This window comes from Conger conger, chromosome 10 (genome assembly GCF_963514075.1).
Source record: "Conger conger chromosome 10, fConCon1.1, whole genome shotgun sequence".
NCBI classification, from domain to species: Eukaryota; Metazoa; Chordata; class Actinopteri; order Anguilliformes; family Congridae; genus Conger; species Conger conger.
In genome coordinates, this window is record NC_083769.1 from 35,268,042 (window position 1) to 35,288,206 (window position 20,165).

Consider the following 20,165-nt stretch of genomic DNA (forward strand, 5'->3'; position numbering starts at 1 on the left):
GTAAGCAGTGCTAAAGTCCCAATCAGTTGGTGTCGGCAATGTTTTCTTAACTCAAGAAGCTAATGTATTGCCTCATTTACAGCACACTTACACTATTTCACTCAGCTCTTACAAGCTCTTTTTCCCCCACTACAGAGTTGATATCTGTGACAGGTGTGTTCTCAGCTTTGGTCCAAATTTGTTTCAAGTAACTGGTCAAAGGTCGTCACACTTTTAAGGGAGGGAGGGCAATCTGCTCTCCATATACATTTTTTATTTTATTCAGCCAAGAGGAAAGCATGTAGAGATGGTTAGAGAGAGAGGCGGGAACAGAGCGCCATGGTAGAGAATTGAACACCTGGCACAAATTGATTAGCAAATGGGCAACACTACAGTCTCCCAATAATGTTTTTATTCAACAATATTTTTTATCTTAGCCCTGTTTTGGTTTTACCCCACTTGTCAACTCTCTTTCATTCTTAATCTGTCTCCTCCTCTTTCTTTGTCTCTCTCTAGCAGGTAACCCCAGAGTCGTGGGCAGAGTTCCTTTTACTGGTGTCTCCTTTCAGGACTTTGGATTCTGGCCAACTGTGAATAGCACCACACCTCGGTGGTGGTCAGTTTGCCTGAAGCTGTTAGCCTGTAGCAGAATGTACTGAGGATGGTAGACGAACGGAAACAAACTCTCAACCTGCAGATAGCCTGGACTGAGAATGGAGTTTGAGACCTTGGGAGGGAACAGGAATGAGAACAGCTAAATGATCAGCGGCACCAGCTGAACGGCCTCACCGCGCGAGGAGAGCTGTGGGCGACTGCAGGGAGGATGGAAGGCTCCATAGGCTGCCCGCTACTGTTCGGTGGGGTGATCCTGTCATTCAGCCTGTGTGCCTCTGCTGTGGTCCTGCAAAAGATCGAGTATTACCAGAATCCTCAACTTACCTGCACGCAGGTAGACCTAACAAAAAAACTGCATCTCTCTCCACATAGGTTTATTTTTGGAGCTTTATCATAATTTCTATCTTGAAATGTTTAATGGAACTGATGTGCAGATCTTAGAGTACCGCTGTTCTGGCATTGAGCACATCTTTCACCATTAATTTATAACTAAATGGTTTATACATATGGGATTAGGGCATTAATTAATTGGAAAATAATCATTATCTCATGTTTGATTTAGTTTTTTTTTTAACAAAGGCTCATACAGTGATTCACTGAATGCATTTTTTAAAATGTACTGTATTATGGGGTGACATTAGCCCAGGAGGAAAGAGCAGGTTATGTAGAATCTAGCAGGATTGTATGCAATGGTGCACAACAGGACCAGTAGCCTTAGGAGATAACCAGTTGCCTTGGATTTTAACAGTCAAGTACGATTGTATGCAATAGGTACTATTTTGGCACTGTAAGAAAAACGACTTAAATCGTGCAAATTGTGGAGTATCCTGGTAGAAACTGGGACAGGTGATATATGATCTTGGTTTCTGGTTGTTAGATACATAATAGCTACAGATGCATTTTTGTAGAGTAGGCAAAGTTGAGTTTGCATTACAATAAGGCATTGAATTTACCCCAGCTGTTTTTGTTTGTTTGTTTATTTCTTTGCATCTTTAGAAAAGAACTAAATAATCGAAATAAATATCCTCCTGACATTTCTCCTTACAGTACATTAAATTGCAGGGTCTAGTATTACTTTGGCCTAACTTTGCTTTAACATTACTTTAAATCTAACCTTTAAGTTGCAATGTTTATGAATAATTATTTTGTCAGGGATCAAGAATAATCATTTCTGTTCCTTCAAACAAACATTGTATTAATACCACATGTGTAAAGTATATAATATTACTGTATACTTTACAGTGTATTACCTGATACCGTATATCATGTTCACTATAAATGTGCATGCATATGGAAGTTGAGAGAGTGAACTGCTGTACCTCCACAAAACACGGAACTGCTGTACCTCCACAAAACACAGAACCTATTGAAGTCTTTTGAGCTGTTGATGAATATGCATACACTAACACAGAACACTTTGTCCTTTTCTGTGTTCAGCAAAGGAATTCCTCATTCATTTCCAGACTGCTTTATTTGCATTACATTTGCACGTGGGCATATGTGTATTTACTGCAGGTACAAACATCATTGTGTGTATTTATTTGTGGGCATGCACCTGTGTCACTTATGTCCTGCAAACAAATCCATAGTATATGCTGTATATGATGGATATATTTGATTTGCCCCAGCCTCTGGTTTTGGTCTAGTCTGCTCTGATGAATGTGCTATCAGGTACTGTTTCTTATCACTCCACTTCACAAGTCAGGCTGGACGCATGACACTTAATGTGCAGCTTAGCCACGGATTTGTGGGTGATCAGTGGAGGGCCTTTGGTGCATGACGAGACTCTGTCATCCTGGCCAGCTGAAACCCACCCACTGCTAGTCAACTCTAGAGCCAATTGCCTTGTCCTGTGGGGCTACCCGCAACAGTCTGCACTGGCTCTTCCCTCCTGTGTGGCCTATCTATACATTACAAGTTCCTGAACAGGATGAGCCACCCAGCAGTCATACAAACACATTTTAGGAAAATTTGTATTATTATAAATTATATAGGAATACATGAAATGGAAAAAATATATATCCAACCCATGGAGAGACCTCACTATACCCACAAGGCAGTGCTAGAAAGGCAAAGGTTTAGTCCTCATGCCTTATGTATGGCCCCAGCAGAACATGACACTGTTGTGTAGAATTTCCATGGTGGTAGACTGTTCCCAAGGTTACAGACTCCTTGTGATGTGAGCAGGCAAGCAGTGGAGCATTGAAGCTTAGAAAGAGGTTGTTGCTTAATAGTAAAACTATTCTCTTTTAAGCCTTAGATGCACAATCTCCTCAGTACTTCTTTCTTATTATCATAAAGGAAGGCCTTTGAATGAAGGCTGAGTATAGACTGGTATTAAGGGCAGTGTTGATTATGATGTAAGCTGTTGATAGTGGAGTTATATTTAAACTGATGCAGAAAATAAAAAGTACAGTACATGGAAAACATCAGCCTACCTCAGTTCAGGGGGGGGGGGGGGCTGTAGTGTGTAGTGTATTTTTGTGTGTGTGTAAAACTGTGAACTCTCTTTCTTTAGGGCCTGACAGACTGCAGAGTGGAAGGTAAGGGGGAAGTATTTGGGGCTGTGGGAGGGATGTGTGCATTGTTTGGGGAGCAGAGTGGACTAAGTGGGATGTGGGGCGTGTGACAGGGGCAGGAGGAACATTTAATTATTTCAAAAGATTTAATTACTCGCTTCTTGATGATTCTGTTGATTAAGCGATGTGTGTAAACTACATTAATGTGCATTTACCCGGTGCTGTAATCCATAATGCAGTAGACAGCAGTCTGCTATACTTCACCTTAATGATGGCCAATATGGCGCTTGAAAATCAAACTAACTAAACTGGTGAATGTAATAGGGAAGTTGGAAGTACACAGGGGAGTCAGATCCTGGGTGTCTGAGACGCTTGCCATCTCTGACACAATCACATTTGAAGTGACATGTGGGGTACCAATGAGTTTATACACCGGGAGTTGAACTGAAACAGAGTAAACAGCAGTTCTGTAATTAGGCTTCACCACTTCATCTGACAGCTTTTTTTGTGCATGACACTCATGATAACTTAAGTTAGTTTCCATTTGTCTGCTGCACATATGCTTTTTGTGTGTTGTACTAATGAGGCCCTGTCTGTGTGTCAGCTGTTAAGATAATGCCCTGTCTCTGTGTGGGTGGTGCTCATCCTTAGCTGAGGATCTGTTCAGGCGTGGCTCAGGTGTGGATGTGAGCAGGTTGGAGCTCAAGGCATTGCTGTGCTGCAGCAGGGGAAGGGACTGCAGGCCTTGCATACAGATTCGTATTTACCTCACTGCCACAGGTAATCCACTGGCATTCTGTCCGCAGCAAGAAAGCCACCATTCATCCCCCTCTGTGCTTGTTGCCCAGTGAGCAGTGTGTGTCCTGTGTTACAGCACTCCAAGATGACCAGGAGCTGTCAGGTTACCGGATAGATGAAGAAGTCAAAGAGAGAGAGGAGGGAGGGGGAAGCGGCCAGGATAGCCTTCCCAACCAGACAGGTCTGATGGAAAAAGAGTGACTATCTCATATTGCTGCCCTTCCAAGTAGACTTCATATTCTCTGTATTATGTTTGAGTTTGTGTTTGAGAGTCATTGTGTTTTCCATTTTTCTGTCTCTGTCTATTGTCTGTTGCAGAAGCTTCAATAAATGTGTGTTACACCGTCCCAAGCTCTTTAAATGAGTGCAAGACACTAGAGTTCACACTGCCCCCTAGTGCCGTGGAGGACCGTAAATCTGGGGTAAATGAGATCTGGCTGTTTATGTATGTGTTTCTTCATTTACTATTTGCGGGAAAAGGTGCAATACTGCAACTGCCAGATTAATTATTATTCTGTTGTATGTATATTAACGAGTACTCGATTGGATATTAGCTTTTGTTTTTATAACCCAAGCCTACAAGCCAACACCATGCCTAACCCTCTTTCCTGTGATGTGTCTCCTACAGATGTGGCTGTCACTGGTGGTATCTGATAAGCTGTTGTTTGGCAGCCCTGTGTTTGTTACTGCCGAATCCACCCACGGAAACATCACTGTACCCTCGGAGAAAGATGGTAAACCTATACCCCTCTATCACACATACAACACACAGAGTGCATAATCAATTTCCTGTTAATGCCAAACACACATGCAATGCAACCATTTTGAAACTGCCAGTTATTATCACTCAGCTAGTAAGACTTTGAGCACCCTGGTGCAACCTCAACTTTATTATCCACTGCCCAATTTAAATGTTAATGTCAATATTTATTCACATTTGACATACTTGTGTAAATAACAATTTTAATGTGAGTGTGTACAAGCATCCGTACTTGTGCATGCCAAGGACCACTGGATCTCATGTGACTGTCTATGTTTACTGGGATGTGAAAGTTAGGTAAATGTATGAAGAATTAATTAAACACTGAACTTGCTTATACAGTCATTCAGTTATGCCATACCTATTTTTGTTTTTACCAGCTTAACCTCCATGTGTCTGACTACCACTGGTCCCATTGAGGTTGGATAAGCAGAAGTGAACTGTATTGTACTGGACATCAGACAGACAATTAGTCTGTGAAATCATTATCATCACTGAGGACCATGTGTTAAGGAGGGATGGGAAAAATGACTGTGTATAAATATTAGGAATTAAGGCTATATACCATTCCATGTGAAATGCGTTGTTTTATATGGAGAGAGTGGATGGAGTCAGGTAAAAACCTGGACTGAAACTCTCTATACCCCCTCTCCCAGTGTGTTCCCCAGCCCTGAAGAGGATTGTGACTGAATGTAATGGTAAGTCATTGCAACTGCATGCGGCTCTGCCTCTGCTGTGCGCGGTCCTGTATCATTACGCTTCAGATTGTGTATCTATGAAAACGTTAGTTCACCACACCTAACAGCAAATAATAATGCATTGTATTTAACTGAACCTACTGTATGTAACTGGTGGATATGTCTGACAGTGCCCAGACTGCTCACTGTGATTGACCAGGAGAAGGGCGTGGCCACACTACAGTTGGCTGAGGAGGACCTGAACTACTCCCTCCCAATGGGAGTGTGTCTGTTATATGGAGAGAGGGGAGGCTGCAGATACCAGCAATTGGTCAGTCTGTCTATCAGTCATCACAGCTTTCGACTTTTCATATTTTTTGAAGAGCCATTCGTGTATCGTATTTACGATGTATTATGCAATTATGCAATCTTGATCTCAAGAAGAAGACTGCAGTTTTCATATGATATATTTTTATGTTGTTGTTTTTTCTTTTGGTGTATAGAACTCAACAAACGAGAAGATTATGATCCCACTCCAGTCTGTCACTCCCTGCCTGTGCTTTCAGGTAATATGGCCTCATTAATCGACAGCAGTACAGTATGACACATGTACTGATCGGGATTAAGAGAACAATTTAAATTGGCCCTGACTTGCACAGTTTCCACAATGAAGTGCCAAACCACCTGATGGGTTACCTTGATAGACTAGGGCAGGGGTCGGCAACCGTGTTCCTGGAGAGCCGCAGGGTGTGCTGGTTTTCGTTGTTACTCTGCACTTAATTGATCAATTAATACAATCGATTACACAGTTAACTCGCCTCACCTGGTTTCCTGGGTCTGAATCGGTTGCTGGTATTAAGGCGAAAATAAAAACCAGCACACCCTGCGGCTCTCCAGGACCAGGGTTGCCGACCCCTGGACTAGGGTCTGTTTCTGTCATGAGTATTGACAGATTCTAATATGTCAATAGCTGCAGAGATCTGCTGTTTGGAACATACCATACTAGCTTCTGTACAGTTCCTTCCCTGTTAAAGTCATGTCAGTCTGGCTCTTGTCTTTATTCGTGTCAGTGTATTTTATCTTTCTCCGATCGTTGTGGGCCGCGGTTGGGTGGATTTTGAGTGATGATAACATATCCCCCCATTCCTGTCTGTCTCGTTTCACCTCTCTCTCACTCCTTCACCCCCTCTCTGTTCCTCCTCTACCCTTCTCTCTCTCCCTCTCACTCTGTTCTTGTACCAGGTGTGGTGGATTAAAGATAATGCACTGCGTGTGAACAGCTGTCCCTTTGTGAACTACACAGGTAAGGGGGCTACACAGCTAATGACAGGCAATAACTGCTTTCAGTTGCCAAATCCTCCGAGATCAAATCAGTCCGTTTTCTTGAGAGACTGCCAAACGGAAGGGATAGAGCCATTTACAGATTATTTGTTGGATGAGGCCGCAAGGTCTAAGTTAAAAAGTAGAAAGTCCCTTATGGCTGTATATTTGTGTATAGGCTTATTTCATTTAGTTAATTATCTGTGCAACAGAGTGTTTGTGTGGTTATTCCCATATAGCAAATGATCAAAGTGAGACAAAGCAGAACATTGTTGGCTTTGTGAATGCAGTAATTCCTCCTCCCTCTGCTAGAGTTCCTCAAGAACATGTGGGACAACGTGTCAGTGTCTGTGGTTCCCGTGCAGACCAGCAGCAATGGCACAGCCCTGTCCTGGACCCTCAGCGCCCCCTGTAGGGTGGAGGCAGAACTGTGGCTGTGCAGGATGGGAAAGGGAGGGGTCGGGCAGGAATGTGGAGAGATTGATGGCTCCAGGCTGCGACTGCAGGACAGCATACTGTCAGACTGGCAAGTGAACAGTGAAGGGCACTGGGTATGTGCACCAGACTGACATCTCAGTCTTTTTAAACCACTGAACTGATGGTGGAATACAACATACCAATGGCTGTGTAGTCCCTCTAAAGAGGGAACCCTCCTTTCTCTGAATACATTATTATTTTGTTGCCGATAGTTATAATAATTATGATCTCATAATTTCACGGGTGGATTTTGTGTTTGAAATGGCTGCTGTATGTATGATATTCTTTCCATTAATTTGGCTGGGCTTCTGGGTGGCTCATCAAGTAAAGTGCGGTGCATAGATTGGTATGAAATACTAGACTGGTATGGAATTCGAACCCTGCCAGTACTGACTGTGGCCAGGAGCCTTGCAGGACAAAAAAAATCTGGAAAAATGAGTTGGGCTCTTAAATTAATTGCATGCTTAGGGTTCCATTAACCACTTCTCTATCCTTGTAGATAAAAGGAGAATTTAGCTATACAGATCCTCATCCTTCCTTGTGTGTGCTGGTAAGACATTATTTTTCATCATTTTCTCTTTACTCATGCGCAGATCATGAGTAGGTGTCCTCCCAGGTAAATGTGTGTCTTTGTGCAGGGAAAAGTGCCAGGAATGCTCAGTGACCTCGGCCCTTTGTGTCCGTTTGCAGGTATGTGGTTCAGCTTTAAAGGGCTTCTTCATCACTTCAGTTTCAGTGTTGGTTTTCATTTGGCCCAGATAGTGTTTTTGCGTGGTGACCATTTGTTTTTGATATTCACATACATCTGGCAACCTGGCAGTTTTTTTATGGCTGGAACAAGGAAATAGTGGTTTTATGCAAATAAATGCAGTTCATGAAAATTTGTATGGCTTGTACCATATTTACATACAGATGCTATACATATGGGTAGCTTAGTTTTTAGGACATTTTGGGCCAGGTTTGCAGCCCCAGATTAAGCCTAGGCCTAGATTAAATACCATACAAGACTTAAATTAGTCCAGGACTAAACTTAATCTTTGTCTGGCTGAAAACTGGCTGAAAAATGTAATAGCTGACTTGAACAGCACACAAGATCTTTAACTTATCATTTGAAAAAAAATTACATTTTATATATCTCCTTGTAAGCATTTCTCTTTTGCTGCCAAACATTTTGATGGTGGGTATGGCCAAAAAAAAATTATTCTCATCTGACCCTCTTCCAGTCTTCAGTGACATTTGGTAAACTCCAGATGCTTGGTTTTGTTTATTGTGTTCACTAAGGGCTTTGTGCCACCCTTCCAAAAGGTTTGTTGTTATGGTGGTGTTTTTGGTTCTTTTTGAGACTTGGTGACCCCGAAATGCAACCAGTCTCTGAAATTTGTGATCCTTGGTTTCTTATTTGCTTCCCATCTTCCTCAACGGCTATGGGGACAACATGCACTTGCGTATGGCACTTACAGTGCTAAGTGTGCTATGTTTAATCATTTATACTATATTAGTACAATTTACTAGACATGCGACTGTCAATCTCTTTTGAATTGACAGTTCTTTGGCTTTTCACATGCTGATGGATGATAAAGGAATATTGCATACCTATTACTTATGCAAGTGAGGGGATGACACAATATAGTTCCGTTAGACTGATATTAACTAAATTAAGTAATTATGTAATCTAAATTAAGTACAATTTTATTGAATTAATTATTCAATTACATTACTAATGAGTAAATTGTGTGAACTGTTGTGGTTCAGCCCCAAAAGGTCACTGGAGCCTGCCAGTTCTGGTCAGTGTGCTATTACTGTGTCTGACAATCCTAGGAGCCTACCTACTGCAGAGCACTCTTAAAGGTGAGTATGAACACACACACACACACACACACACACACACACACACACACACACACAGACAAAGAGATTATTTTTCTTTATTGAAACAGACCTGTCTTGTTTGTACTGTCATTGCTTTGAGAGCACAGCGTGGGAAATACACACCTCCTGTCATATCTGCATATCTGCTTGTGCAAGGCGGTGACAATCTAAAACGGAATGCATCCAGTTAATCTTATGTGAAAAGTTTTATGTTCAAAACTTGGCTTAACATGAAAATGTTTAAAAAGTAATTTCAGGATATAAAGATTACGCTGAATTAGGTTAAAAACTATTACCATACAACTGCTTTCAAAGAACATGTCCCATACTACCCAAAAACTCTAATCCACTAAAACAGTGTTCACAAGTCAGTAAGAGGGGGTCTTGTCAGTCAGGATTATCTCTGTTCTCTCTTTGTCTCTCTCTGTTATGCCTTTCTGTTATAATGTGCAGAAGGTCCCCAGACAGATTCAGACATTTCCTGCATTTCTGTTATATCATGGTTGTTTGGGAAGAGCACAGTTAAGATTTTTTCTGTTTGAGAAATAAATACCTATCATTTATTTATTTCCCAGAATATTTTGTAGAAATTACAGCAGTGTTTATACATTGTCCTCCCCATTTTGGGGCACCATAATGTCTGGCACACATCAATGTTATGTGCATGAAAGTAGTCATGTTTAGTATTTTGTTGCATATTCTTTGCATGTCATGGCTTCCTGATGTCTATCAACATCATCAGAGTCTGGATATCTTAAATCAAATAAATAAATAATGTTATGGGGGGCACTGTATGTCAGGAATTATTTGAGGAAGTATGGGTAACAACAAAATTAAAAAATTTCAGTACCTACTGTAACTGTAATACAACAGTACCAATGCTGCCCAACTCTCTTTCAGGCTGGGTGTGGAAGTGCTTCAAAGATGAGGACGTAAGAGGTCAGTTGTTTTATTCGCCTTGCATTCATTTTCTCCACTTCTTTCTCCCTCACACTCCCCTCTTTCTCCCACCGAGCCTCCTCATGCGTTTCCCCCCTCCCCCAGGTGCTGTTGGGGGTGGGCAGGTGGTGCTGCTGTACCCCCCAGACCCAGACCAGACCCTCCCCGGGCTGGTGAGCAGACTGGGCTCCTCGCTGTCGGCCCTGGGCTTCAGCGTGTCTCTGGACCTGTGGAGCCGGGGGGAGCTGAGCATCCTGGGGCCCGTGCCCTGGCTGCACTCCCGGCTGGACCGGCTGCAGAGGCACGGGGGCAAGGTGGTGCTGATCCTGACGCGCGCCGCCCTGGAGAGGGCAGAGGAGTGGGGCCGCTGGGGCAGGGACAGGGACGGGGCCTCTGAACGAGGGAAGGACGGCGAGGAACACGAGGAATCCCTCACGTCGCACAGCTCCCCGTACGCCGACGTCTTCAGCGCGTCGCTCAGCTGCATTCTGGCGGACTACCTGCAGGGCCGCGCCGGAGAGCGCTTCGTGCTGGCGCAGTTCGAGTCTCTTCCCCCCCTCCCCCTGGGGAACGGCCAGCCCCTGCCGGAGCTCTTCAGGGGCCTGGCCCTGTACAGCCTGCCCTCGCAGTGCCTGGGCTTCCTGACGGAGCTGGCTGTGGCCCGCGGGGGGCCCGGTCGCCGGCGCAGGGCGGGGGGATTGCGCGCGGCCTCGCGGGCGCTGGCAGTAGGGCTCCGGGGTTTCGGGAGCTCAGGGGGATTCTGGCTCCAGGGGTTCTCCCAGGGCGCTGCCACTGCTGGGGTGGAGGACGCATGGGAAACCGTGCCCCTACAGCCATGTCACACACCCCCACCATCCAGCCCTAGCTCCAGCCCCAAGTCAGGCAACATGGCTTGGGTGTAGGGGGGAAGGGTGAGGAGTTAGGGATCAGTTCCACATGTACCAACAAAGAAACGCACTCCAAATGCAGCCTGTAGCTCAGGCATCAATGATAAAGGAGTATTCCAGTCTTGCTTGTGTCAGAGTTCATGCAAACACTGGAGGCCTATTTTCACCTCCCTGGATCTGAATCATGAATTCCAGAATTATTGCACTACCACTTTTGTATCAGTGAGCACTTTATTAGGTATCTACTAGACTTATTTTTTTTTACTTATTTGTCTTCTTGCTGTAGCCTATCCACTTAAGAGTTTTGATGCGTTTAGAGATCTTCTGCATACCACTGTTGTAATGTGTGGTTATTTCTCTGGATGTTTTTTGTTTACGCACCATTCTCTGCAATCTCTGGAAACTGTTATGCATTATATCCCAGGAGATCAGCAGTGTCATGTCACGTTCAAAGTCACTTAGTTCACATTTCTTCCCCATTCTGACATTTGGTCTGAAAAACAACTGAACCTCTTGACCATGTCTGCATGCTTTTATGCATTTAGTTGCTGCCACAGGATTGGCTGATTAAGTATTTGTTTTAACAATCTGGTGTACAGGTCTACCTAGTAAAGTGCTCAGTGAGTGTATATTAGCTGTACATTCAAGAAGGATCCCCCATTAATACCAAAGGACCCTCCCGACCTATTTAGACGTGCTGGACATTTTGGACTGCAGGCACAGGCCCACCAGAGATGCTGTTGAGCTGGGCATACCTTCCTGAGCAATGCTATTTCCAATTATGCAACGCGCCACAGTTGGCATAGTGATTGACCTGAAAAAAATCCTTAACATGGAATCTCTCATTTATTCAAAATTAAACCTTTTTTGTTCCTGGGTGACTAGCTAAAGCTCAGGAACAAAATGCCTCCTGGGTCAGTAAGGAATTGGGCTTGTTTCAACATGCTCATTGTTGTATCCACTGACAGTATTATAGGGGGTGTTTACATTACATTACATTACATTACGTGGCATTTAGCAGACGCTCTTATCCAGAGTGACGTACAACAAAGTGCAAATCAAACACAAATGTTTATGGCAGGTTTTTTTTAAATCGCTGTACGCTGTACACACAATAAAAATATGCATACACATATCCCGAAATGGAAAATGTATTGTTTTGAAACACTATATGGAAAGTTCATATGACAATGCAGTAATGTCACATTACTTATTTTTTTTATTTAATTGAGAGTCTGTAATATGGCAGGTGATTCTTCTTGCCGTTTTTATCTTGAAATCTATTTTGTAAATTCTATGTGTAAAATATGTTTTTCTTTTAAAGCTGTCTTCAGGCCTCATTGTATTTGAAAGATTTGCTTTATCTGTATATTTTGTGAAAATTGTATGGAGTACAAATTATGCACTACAGAAGAAAAACTATTGACTAACGTATTTTGTGTGTATTTAAGTGATAAAGTTTATGAAAATACTGTTGTGGTTTTTATTCAATAAACTACTTATGCTATTTTGCTATCCTCTGAGGATGTGCGTAGAGAACGCTATTTGTACATGCGCAATATAAGCCCCTCCTTTCGTTGGGTACTCGGCGGGCTGTGATTGGTGGAGATGCTGTGTCCCACCGGAATGGGGCGGGATCCCTTGGGCTGGTGCTGCGGACAGGACAGAAGCTCCTAGAATTATAGCAGCCAAGTGTGGCCGTTTGTTCAGCTCAGCTGGGCCAACGCAGGCATTCGATAGTGCCTGAATGATTACGGAGCAGGGTTTCTCAGCACCTTCAGCCGTCCATCAGCGTAGATAATCAGACATTTACTGCCCAGGCGAAGCAAAAGGTAGGCTTCAGGATTAAAATCACCACACGCTTCATTATCTGTTTATCTGTCATAACGGTATCCGTTTGTTAGCTAACTTAACTAGGGCTAATACAGTAACTGGTAGTCAATATCGCTGGCTAGTTCGCTAGCTAGTCCAATAAATAACGTTATACAGCTAGTACTAGCTACATGCCGTTTCGACCTCAGTAGCTAACCGAATCAACATTTGGTCGTGAAGTTGTTTTGTCACCATAAGCAATGCTAAAAATAAAAACGTCTCTACCAGATTAGTATTGTTGAATGGATACACAATGTTGCAGGCTAGCTAGATAGATTGGTTGCTTTCTGACCAGCAAGTGAATGTTATCTGCCTTCAATATGTAACAGTTAGCTTGCAAGATGTGATGGTATTGTTTCCCAGTCCCTTTTCTTTATTTTTTCAATTTTTTGCATGGAATATTTTCAATACTTTTGCAAATGGAATACGTGCACTGATAGTGATAGCTGTGCATAACTAATGTTACCCAGAATAGCTGTGTCAGAAGAAATGACACTTAGCAAGCCAGCTACATTGATTGATCTTGCCATGTCATTTAAAACTGTTAAGTTACAAAAACTGTTTTGCCGAACGCTGCAACGTTATGATGGCTGATAAGATATTATTCATTGTTTTATTAAGAAGAACAAACAAACATTTAAGTCCCAAATATTCAAACAAAATGACTGCCCACAATGTTCCACAGTAATTTGGGGGAGGTCAGTGGAACAGCTGATAATACTGGCCACCCTACCCCCATCAATTCCCCAGACAATTCCCCCTACACTCTCAGATGCATCTGGACCACACAGTAAATGCACTCCTCTTGGCTCTGCCAGTTTGGCAGATTTAATCCAAGGCAAAAGTACAATATCTGCAAAGAAGCCGGAGAGTTAGAAAATGAAACATAGTTTAATTAGTTGGACATTTTTTCTGACATTTTCGGGACTTTATTCAGACATAAGAAAATAATTACAACTTTATTCCTGGTGCAGCACTACATGGCCAATGCATTTTTTAAGACTCGACTCATGGTTTGCTTTCTAATCTGCTCCCTGCTCCCTGCTTCAGACTGGCTTGACATCACCCACAGAAGTCAATTTCATCTTATACATCAGAGACTACTGTTGTTGGGGATGAACAAAGAAAGATGGCTGTTAAATCAATCTCACTCCCTTCCTCCCTTGTCTTTCAGTGGCTAAATGGAAGTGATGTGGTCACCAAGGCCCCTCCTCCTGGCTGTAGTCCTGTGCTCGGTGCTCTCTGTGGTGCGTGTAAAGACCGCCCCTTGCCAAGCCTGTCGCAAACTCACAGAGAACTTCATGAAGGTATGTTTGCATTTGCTTGCATTTGCCAGCATTTGTATTGCTATGCATATTACTCTTCTTTATCTGCAACAGTGCAAACAACTCAACGTCTGTGTTTCAGGGTCTGGAACGAACAGCCAATAAGAACTTTGGGGGTGGGAACACGGCATGGGAGGAGGAGAAACTGGCTAAATATGCACGCAGGTGGGAGGACTTTCATCCTGCTGCGGTTTGGGGTGTGTTTGTCTCTGAACAAGCGACGTGCACTCACCTGCAGTTAGACTAGATACCGTGCCATAGAGAAGTGCACATTGTATCAGAACATGAGTATCGCCATGGTCACTGCTTCTGTGAAGACGTGACCACCTGGTCCTCGGATTGCCCTGCTTCCTTCCCGCAAACCGAACCACACTGTTACTAAAATATTTTATATTAAATATTACTTCTGTGTGGAAGACATGTTCCAGTGGTGAACGAGTTTCGAATTGGGACACAGTCGCATCAAAACAAACACCAGAAAAAGCTGTCACAGGCTGGAGGTGTAGGAGTAGAGCCCTTTGTGTTTTGAGGCTTTTTCTGGCTGGTCCCTTCTGGGTGACCCTGTGGCTCCAGCTGAAAGCTGCAGTGTAAAGTAGGCCATGCGCTGGTGCTGTCAGTCTGTATGTGGGTTAGGGTGCTCTGTAAGCACTGTTAGAAGCTACATGGTTCCTTGGTTCCTTTGTATGTGTCTTACTCTCAGTGCCTCTCCACCTTCAGTGAGACCAGACTGCTGGAGATTGTGGAGTCAGCGTGCGAGAGCTCAGACTTTGACTGCAACAGACTCCTGGAGCAGATAGAGGACCAAGTGGAGACATGGTGGTTCCACAGGTACATTGGTGGCTGTTACTGACACCCAAGGACTAGGAATCTGTTCACAGTTGGGTGCATGAGTTGTGCATCATTCCAATGATATGTGGAGGTCTGAAATCTGAAAATAGTGAATATCTGGCCACAGCCCTTTTCCTTATGTGTATCACAATGGCTAGTTACATTATACCTGGCTCATATAAATCCATAGGGAATTATATCCTATTTGGTTTCTTGCTTTTGCCTATTAGTTTGTGGGTTTGTGTTTTTTTCATACAGACAACAGGAGGCACCAGATCTGTTTGAGTGGTTATGCATTGATGAACTCAGGCTATGTTGTCCACCGGGGCGTTTTGGACCCGACTGTGCTGGTAAAGAAGACTTCTCTCACAACCTTCTCACACACACGCACGCGTGCACCGGCCCTTTAGACCGGTTTGGACCCTAACTGTTCGTTGCGTACTGTTTTTCTGCAGAGTGTCCCGTGGGGCCTGGCGGGGTGTGTGGCGGCCTGGGGCGCTGTGAGGGGGAGGGGACACGCCTGGGGGGCGGAGAGTGCGTCTGTGACCCGGGCTACTCCGGGCAGCTGTGCCAGGGCTGTGCGGACGGCTACTACAGAGAAAAGACCTCCAATGACACACAGGCTTCCTGCTCAGGTACTGACTGCACTTGAGTACTCACTGCTTCAGTGCACTCACTGCTTCATTACCATCCTCAAGACACCCTCTGCTCCTGGTGAAATACACTCAAGTGTCTCTTCTTGGGCACCAATCACACACAAGTATGCGTAGGTACTCATCACCGACTCAACTGACGCAGATCTCCCAAGGACACCAAGGCTTCTGGTATATTTGACCGGATCACACAACTCTAGATTTTTGACCTCTCAGGATTTTCCAGTTGTGCTACAGTAAACGTGCCTTTAAGATGGCCTGTCTCCTGTTCTGTGTGTCTGTTTGTGTTCAGCATGCTACCATGCCTGTAAAAGGTGTTCTGGGCCTGAGGACTACAAATGCCTGGACTGCAAGGCGGGCTGGTCTCTTCATGACCACAAGTGTGTGGGTGAGTTAGCTCCAGCTCTCCCCTTTCTGCGCTCCTGCTTGCCTTTTTTATCAGCAAGATAACACTTTCTCTTGCCTCTCAGACATGGATGAGTGTGGTACAGAACTGGCCCGATGTCCCTCCAACACGTACTGCTTTAACACAGATGGCTCCTATGAATGCAGAGGTGGGCTATCTTTTATATTAGTTGAGGGTAGAGGGGTTTGGCTATGGGTGAGGTTAGCATTGGGGCTGGGTTGGGGAGTGGGCCTGGGGTTAGTGTTGGGGCTGGGTTGAGGAGGGGGCGTGAGGTTAGCATTGGGGCTGGGTTGAGGAATGGGCCTGGTGTTAGTGTTGGGGCTGGGTTGAGTAGGGGGCGTGAGGTTAGCATTGGGGCTGGGTTGGGGAGTGGGCATGAGGTTAGCGTTGGGGTTGAGTTGGAGATTAGGCCTGGGGTTTAGCTTTGGGGAGGGGGTGTGAAGTTAGCATTGGGGTTGGGTTGGGGAGTGGGCCTGGGGTTAGGGTTGGGGAGTGGGCCTGGGGTTAGTGTTGGGGAGTGGGCCTGGGGTTAGTGTTGGGGAGTGGGCCTGGGGTTAGTGTTGGAGAGTGGGCCTGGGGTTAGTGTTGGAGAGTGGGCCTGGGGTTAGTGTTGGAGAGTGGGCCTGGGGTTAGTGTTGGGGAGTGGGCCTGGGGTTAGTGTTGGAGCTGGGTTGAGGAGGGGGCGTGAGGTTAGCATTGGGGTTGGGTTGGGGAGTGGGCCTGGGGTTAGTGTTGGGGCTGGGTTGAGGAGGGGGCGTGAGGTTAGCATTGGGGCTGGGTTGGGGAGTGGGCCTGGGGTTAGCGTTGGCGCTGGGTTGAGTGTCCTGATGGAGCCCTTCCTCCCCAGGCTGTGACCAGGCCTGTGTGGGCTGCATGGGCAGCGGCCCAGCCCGCTGTAAGAAGTGTTCCCGCGGCTACAGACTGACGGGAGCCAAGTGCCTGGGTGAGTCTGCCATCCCCCTGTGCATCCATGGAAACGGCATCCCCACTGCTCTGTGTTTGAACTGATCACGTGAAGCAATGAAAAGACCTCTGTAGCAATCTGGAGATCTGATCAGATTTCACTGAAATATTTATGAGCCATACTGTTGCTCTGCATCTCAGAGTGTTGTAATGTATAAAAGAGTGCTATGCTATGTGACTGAGTGCTCATGTTTGAATTCTCAATAGTTCAGTGCCGAACGATGTAAACAAGGCAAACAAGTTACTAGGGCATACCTACAGGTGTCTAGTTTTGTCGGAGCAATTGGGCGGAAAACAGATTGGTAGCAAATATCACTCATTTATATTGTGAGTGCAGGAAGATCCTGACTCACATCCTGTTTGATGTCTCTTTGATGCTTCAGCTCTCAGAGAGGCCATTTTGACAGTCTGGTGCAGTTTTATCATGGAGTGCAGTAATGAGGGTGATGTTCTGTAATTTTGAAATGATCACTGATTAATTACTTCTCCTCATTTTCCAGTTTGTGCACAGCTGTCTTTAGATATGTTCCCATATGGCTGTTACAGTTACTGTTAACTTCCTGGACTGTATGTTAAGTGTATAATATCATATGAGTCTGAGCCGTGGTTTATTTCAGAGAGTTACAGAAATAACAGTGTACGCTTTGAAGAGAGGTGTGGTGATGACTCTCTCCCTCCCTCTCTGTCTCTCTGTGTCTCTCTCTCTCTCTCTCTCTCTCTCTCAGACGTGGATGAGTGTGCTGAGCGCTCTATTGCGTGTCCTGGCCTCAACGAGATCTGTATTAACGAGGAGGGGTCCTTCCACTGTGAGTGTGCGGAGGGGTACCAGCGCAAGGAGAGCATCTGTGTAGAGAACCTGCCCCCTTGTGAGTGGAACGGGCACTACCACCTGCACACACACACACAGACACACAAGCACACCCACCCACACACACACACACACACACACACACACACACACACACACACGTGCACGCACACACACACACACGGACACACACACATACCCACCCACACGCATGCACACCCACCCACACACACAGACACACACCCACACACGCACACACACGCACACAGACACAGACTCACGCGCACACACACGCACACGCACACACACCCACAATGTGCACAGAGCTCTACACCTGAACAGAGCACACTCACACACCTGTGTGGCGCAGTGTAACACGTGAGGTTGAGGTTCAGCTCACATTTGGTCTCCTCTCTTTCCCCCCCCCCTCTCTCTCTCTCTCTCTCTCTCCCTCCCTCTCTCCCACTCCCTCCCCCCCTCCTGCACAGCGGGCCCGGAGAAGGGTCTGTTTGAGGACATGACGGACGACGAGGTGCTGGTTCTGCAGCAGATGTTCTTCGGGGTGGTGATCTGCGCGCTGGCCACGCTGGCCGCCAAGGGGGACATGGTCTTCACCGCCATCTTCATCGGGGGCGTGGCCGCCATGGCCGGGTACTGGCTGTCGGAGAAAGGGGACCGCATGCTGGACGGGTTTCTGCGGGGGCGCTAGCCCGTCGGGAATAAGCCACGGGGTGCGGAGCGGGGAGAAATGTGAGGAGTGGGGAGCGAACGCGGCATTAGGAAAAGGAAGGGAACAAATAAGAAGTACACTGGAGTGGGTGTGAGACGCTGACTGGAACAAGCTCATACCTGGAGAGGACATGGCCATCCACCCTTCAGCCGGGGCAGGGGGACCGGCAGCACCAGTCACGGGGGAGCCCCACTGGGCTTTCATCATTTATTGTAATTATGCATTGCACTGGAGGTGAGGGAGTACTCCAAAAATGCTGAAAATCATCCCCCTCCCCCCAACAAAGAAAATTGTTGCTTGAAACCTCAGGACTCAAACCCCCATCCTCCCTTTTCCTGCCCCCCCCGGCCGCACACAATCCTCTCCATAATATTTCAGTTTTGGGATTTGGGAGGTGGGGGGCGATGGGGAGAGCGCTGAAACGGTAAAGTGTCCAGACGTCTGCCACACCGTGCTGATTTATCCACCGAGACTGGATTGTGTGGGGAGTCACTCCTGTGGCAGCCGTCAGTACACACAGTTTAAGAGGAAGGCATGAGGGGACAGGAAATGTGAAAATGCTGCTGTTCTCTTTTTTTGCGTGTTTTACAGAGAAATTGTTGAATGCATGAGCTGTTTACTGTAAGAAGAGTGTGTTGTAGCCTCATGACGAACACAGAAAGGTGTGGACTTGTTTTTTTTTCAGGCAGGATTTTTAATGCACAGTGATAGTCACTATAGCTTTGCCACCTATGAATACCTACAGACCCAGCAGCAATATCGTGTGTGTGTGTGTGTGTGTGTGTGTGTGTGCCTGTGTGTGCGTGCGTGTGTGCGTGTCTGTGTCTGTGTGTGTGTGTGTCTGTGTCTGTGCGTGTCTGTGCGTGCGTGCGTGCGTGTGTCTGTGTGCACGTGAACTGTCCCCCACCTGCACTGAAGCGGTCTTATTTATTTTGTAGCCATCATGTTTTAATTGTGTTTAAAGTTTAAGAGTTTATTTGTTTGTTTTCCCCAACCACTTATATCTTTGCAATTGTATACTGCATCTGTACAGTAGGCGCGTGTGCGAAGTGACATGCTATATTCTTACCTTAATGTCATCCTTGTGTTCAGTGAGAAATACACCACTTTTCCGTTCTGAATGAATTCTCTACTGTTTAGTGGATACGTGCAGTTTGTGAAAGGGCTTTTCAGTCATTATTGTCCAGCAGCATGGATTTAAACTGCCATCCTCACATCTCTCTTCAGTCAGTCTGTCTGTCTATAGTGAGGATGACAGTTTTCCATCTTGTCCTTGTTTATTAGTAATCGCAGCTCACCAAAGCCTGTTCATTTCCATGTCTGTTTGTCAACCTATAAGCATTTTGCAGTTAAGCGAAAATGTGCCCTGTGTATTTTACCTCACTAGTCACTTACCTCACTGAGACGTGTGTGCATGTGTACGTGTGTGTGTGTGTGTGTGTGTGTGCGTGCGTGTGCGTGTGCGCGTGTGTGCGAGTGTGCGAACGAGCGAGCGTATGCCTTTCATCCGTCCCTTGTTAAGACGCACTCCTCTGGCTGTGTCTGTGAGCTGCACTCTACCTGTGGCGAGGTCTTTGTAATTATGCCATTAGCTACACTGTAAATTATTGACAATGTGAAAACCGCCTGCATCTCTCTTGGCCTGCTGTGGTGCTTTACCTAACCTGTACATGTACGTCAGGAAAACTGCACTTCTTTACATTATTAAAAAAAAAAGAAACTTCATTCATTGTTCTGTTT

The 20,165-nt window shown here is 45.5% G+C and overlaps 2 protein-coding genes across 2 annotated transcripts; both read left to right on the forward strand.

Annotated features, from left to right (window-relative positions):
• Positions 1 to 802: 802 nt before the first annotated feature.
• wu:fl23c11 (interleukin-17 receptor C) lies at positions 803 to 12,363 on the forward strand. Its single transcript, XM_061259096.1, has 16 exons — positions 803 to 928; positions 3,113 to 3,137; positions 3,765 to 3,893; positions 3,988 to 4,092; positions 4,230 to 4,333; positions 4,540 to 4,645; positions 5,328 to 5,369; positions 5,540 to 5,679; positions 5,852 to 5,914; positions 6,591 to 6,651; positions 6,981 to 7,219; positions 7,645 to 7,695; positions 7,784 to 7,835; positions 8,898 to 8,993; positions 9,915 to 9,953; positions 10,059 to 12,363. The coding sequence occupies exons 1-16, from the start codon at positions 803 to 805 to the stop codon at positions 10,853 to 10,855; spliced, it is 2,175 nt and encodes a 724-aa protein (XP_061115080.1). The 3' UTR covers positions 10,856 to 12,363.
• A 118-nt stretch (positions 12,364 to 12,481) lies between these two features.
• LOC133139437 (protein disulfide isomerase Creld1) lies at positions 12,482 to 20,150 on the forward strand. Its single transcript, XM_061258983.1, has 11 exons — positions 12,482 to 12,672; positions 13,887 to 14,019; positions 14,120 to 14,202; positions 14,755 to 14,865; positions 15,124 to 15,215; positions 15,321 to 15,500; positions 15,811 to 15,906; positions 15,989 to 16,072; positions 16,772 to 16,867; positions 17,613 to 17,753; positions 18,184 to 20,150. The coding sequence occupies exons 2-11, from the start codon at positions 13,894 to 13,896 to the stop codon at positions 18,402 to 18,404; spliced, it is 1,230 nt and encodes a 409-aa protein (XP_061114967.1). The 5' UTR covers positions 12,482 to 12,672; positions 13,887 to 13,893; the 3' UTR covers positions 18,405 to 20,150.
• The last annotated feature ends 15 nt before the right edge of the window (positions 20,151 to 20,165 follow it).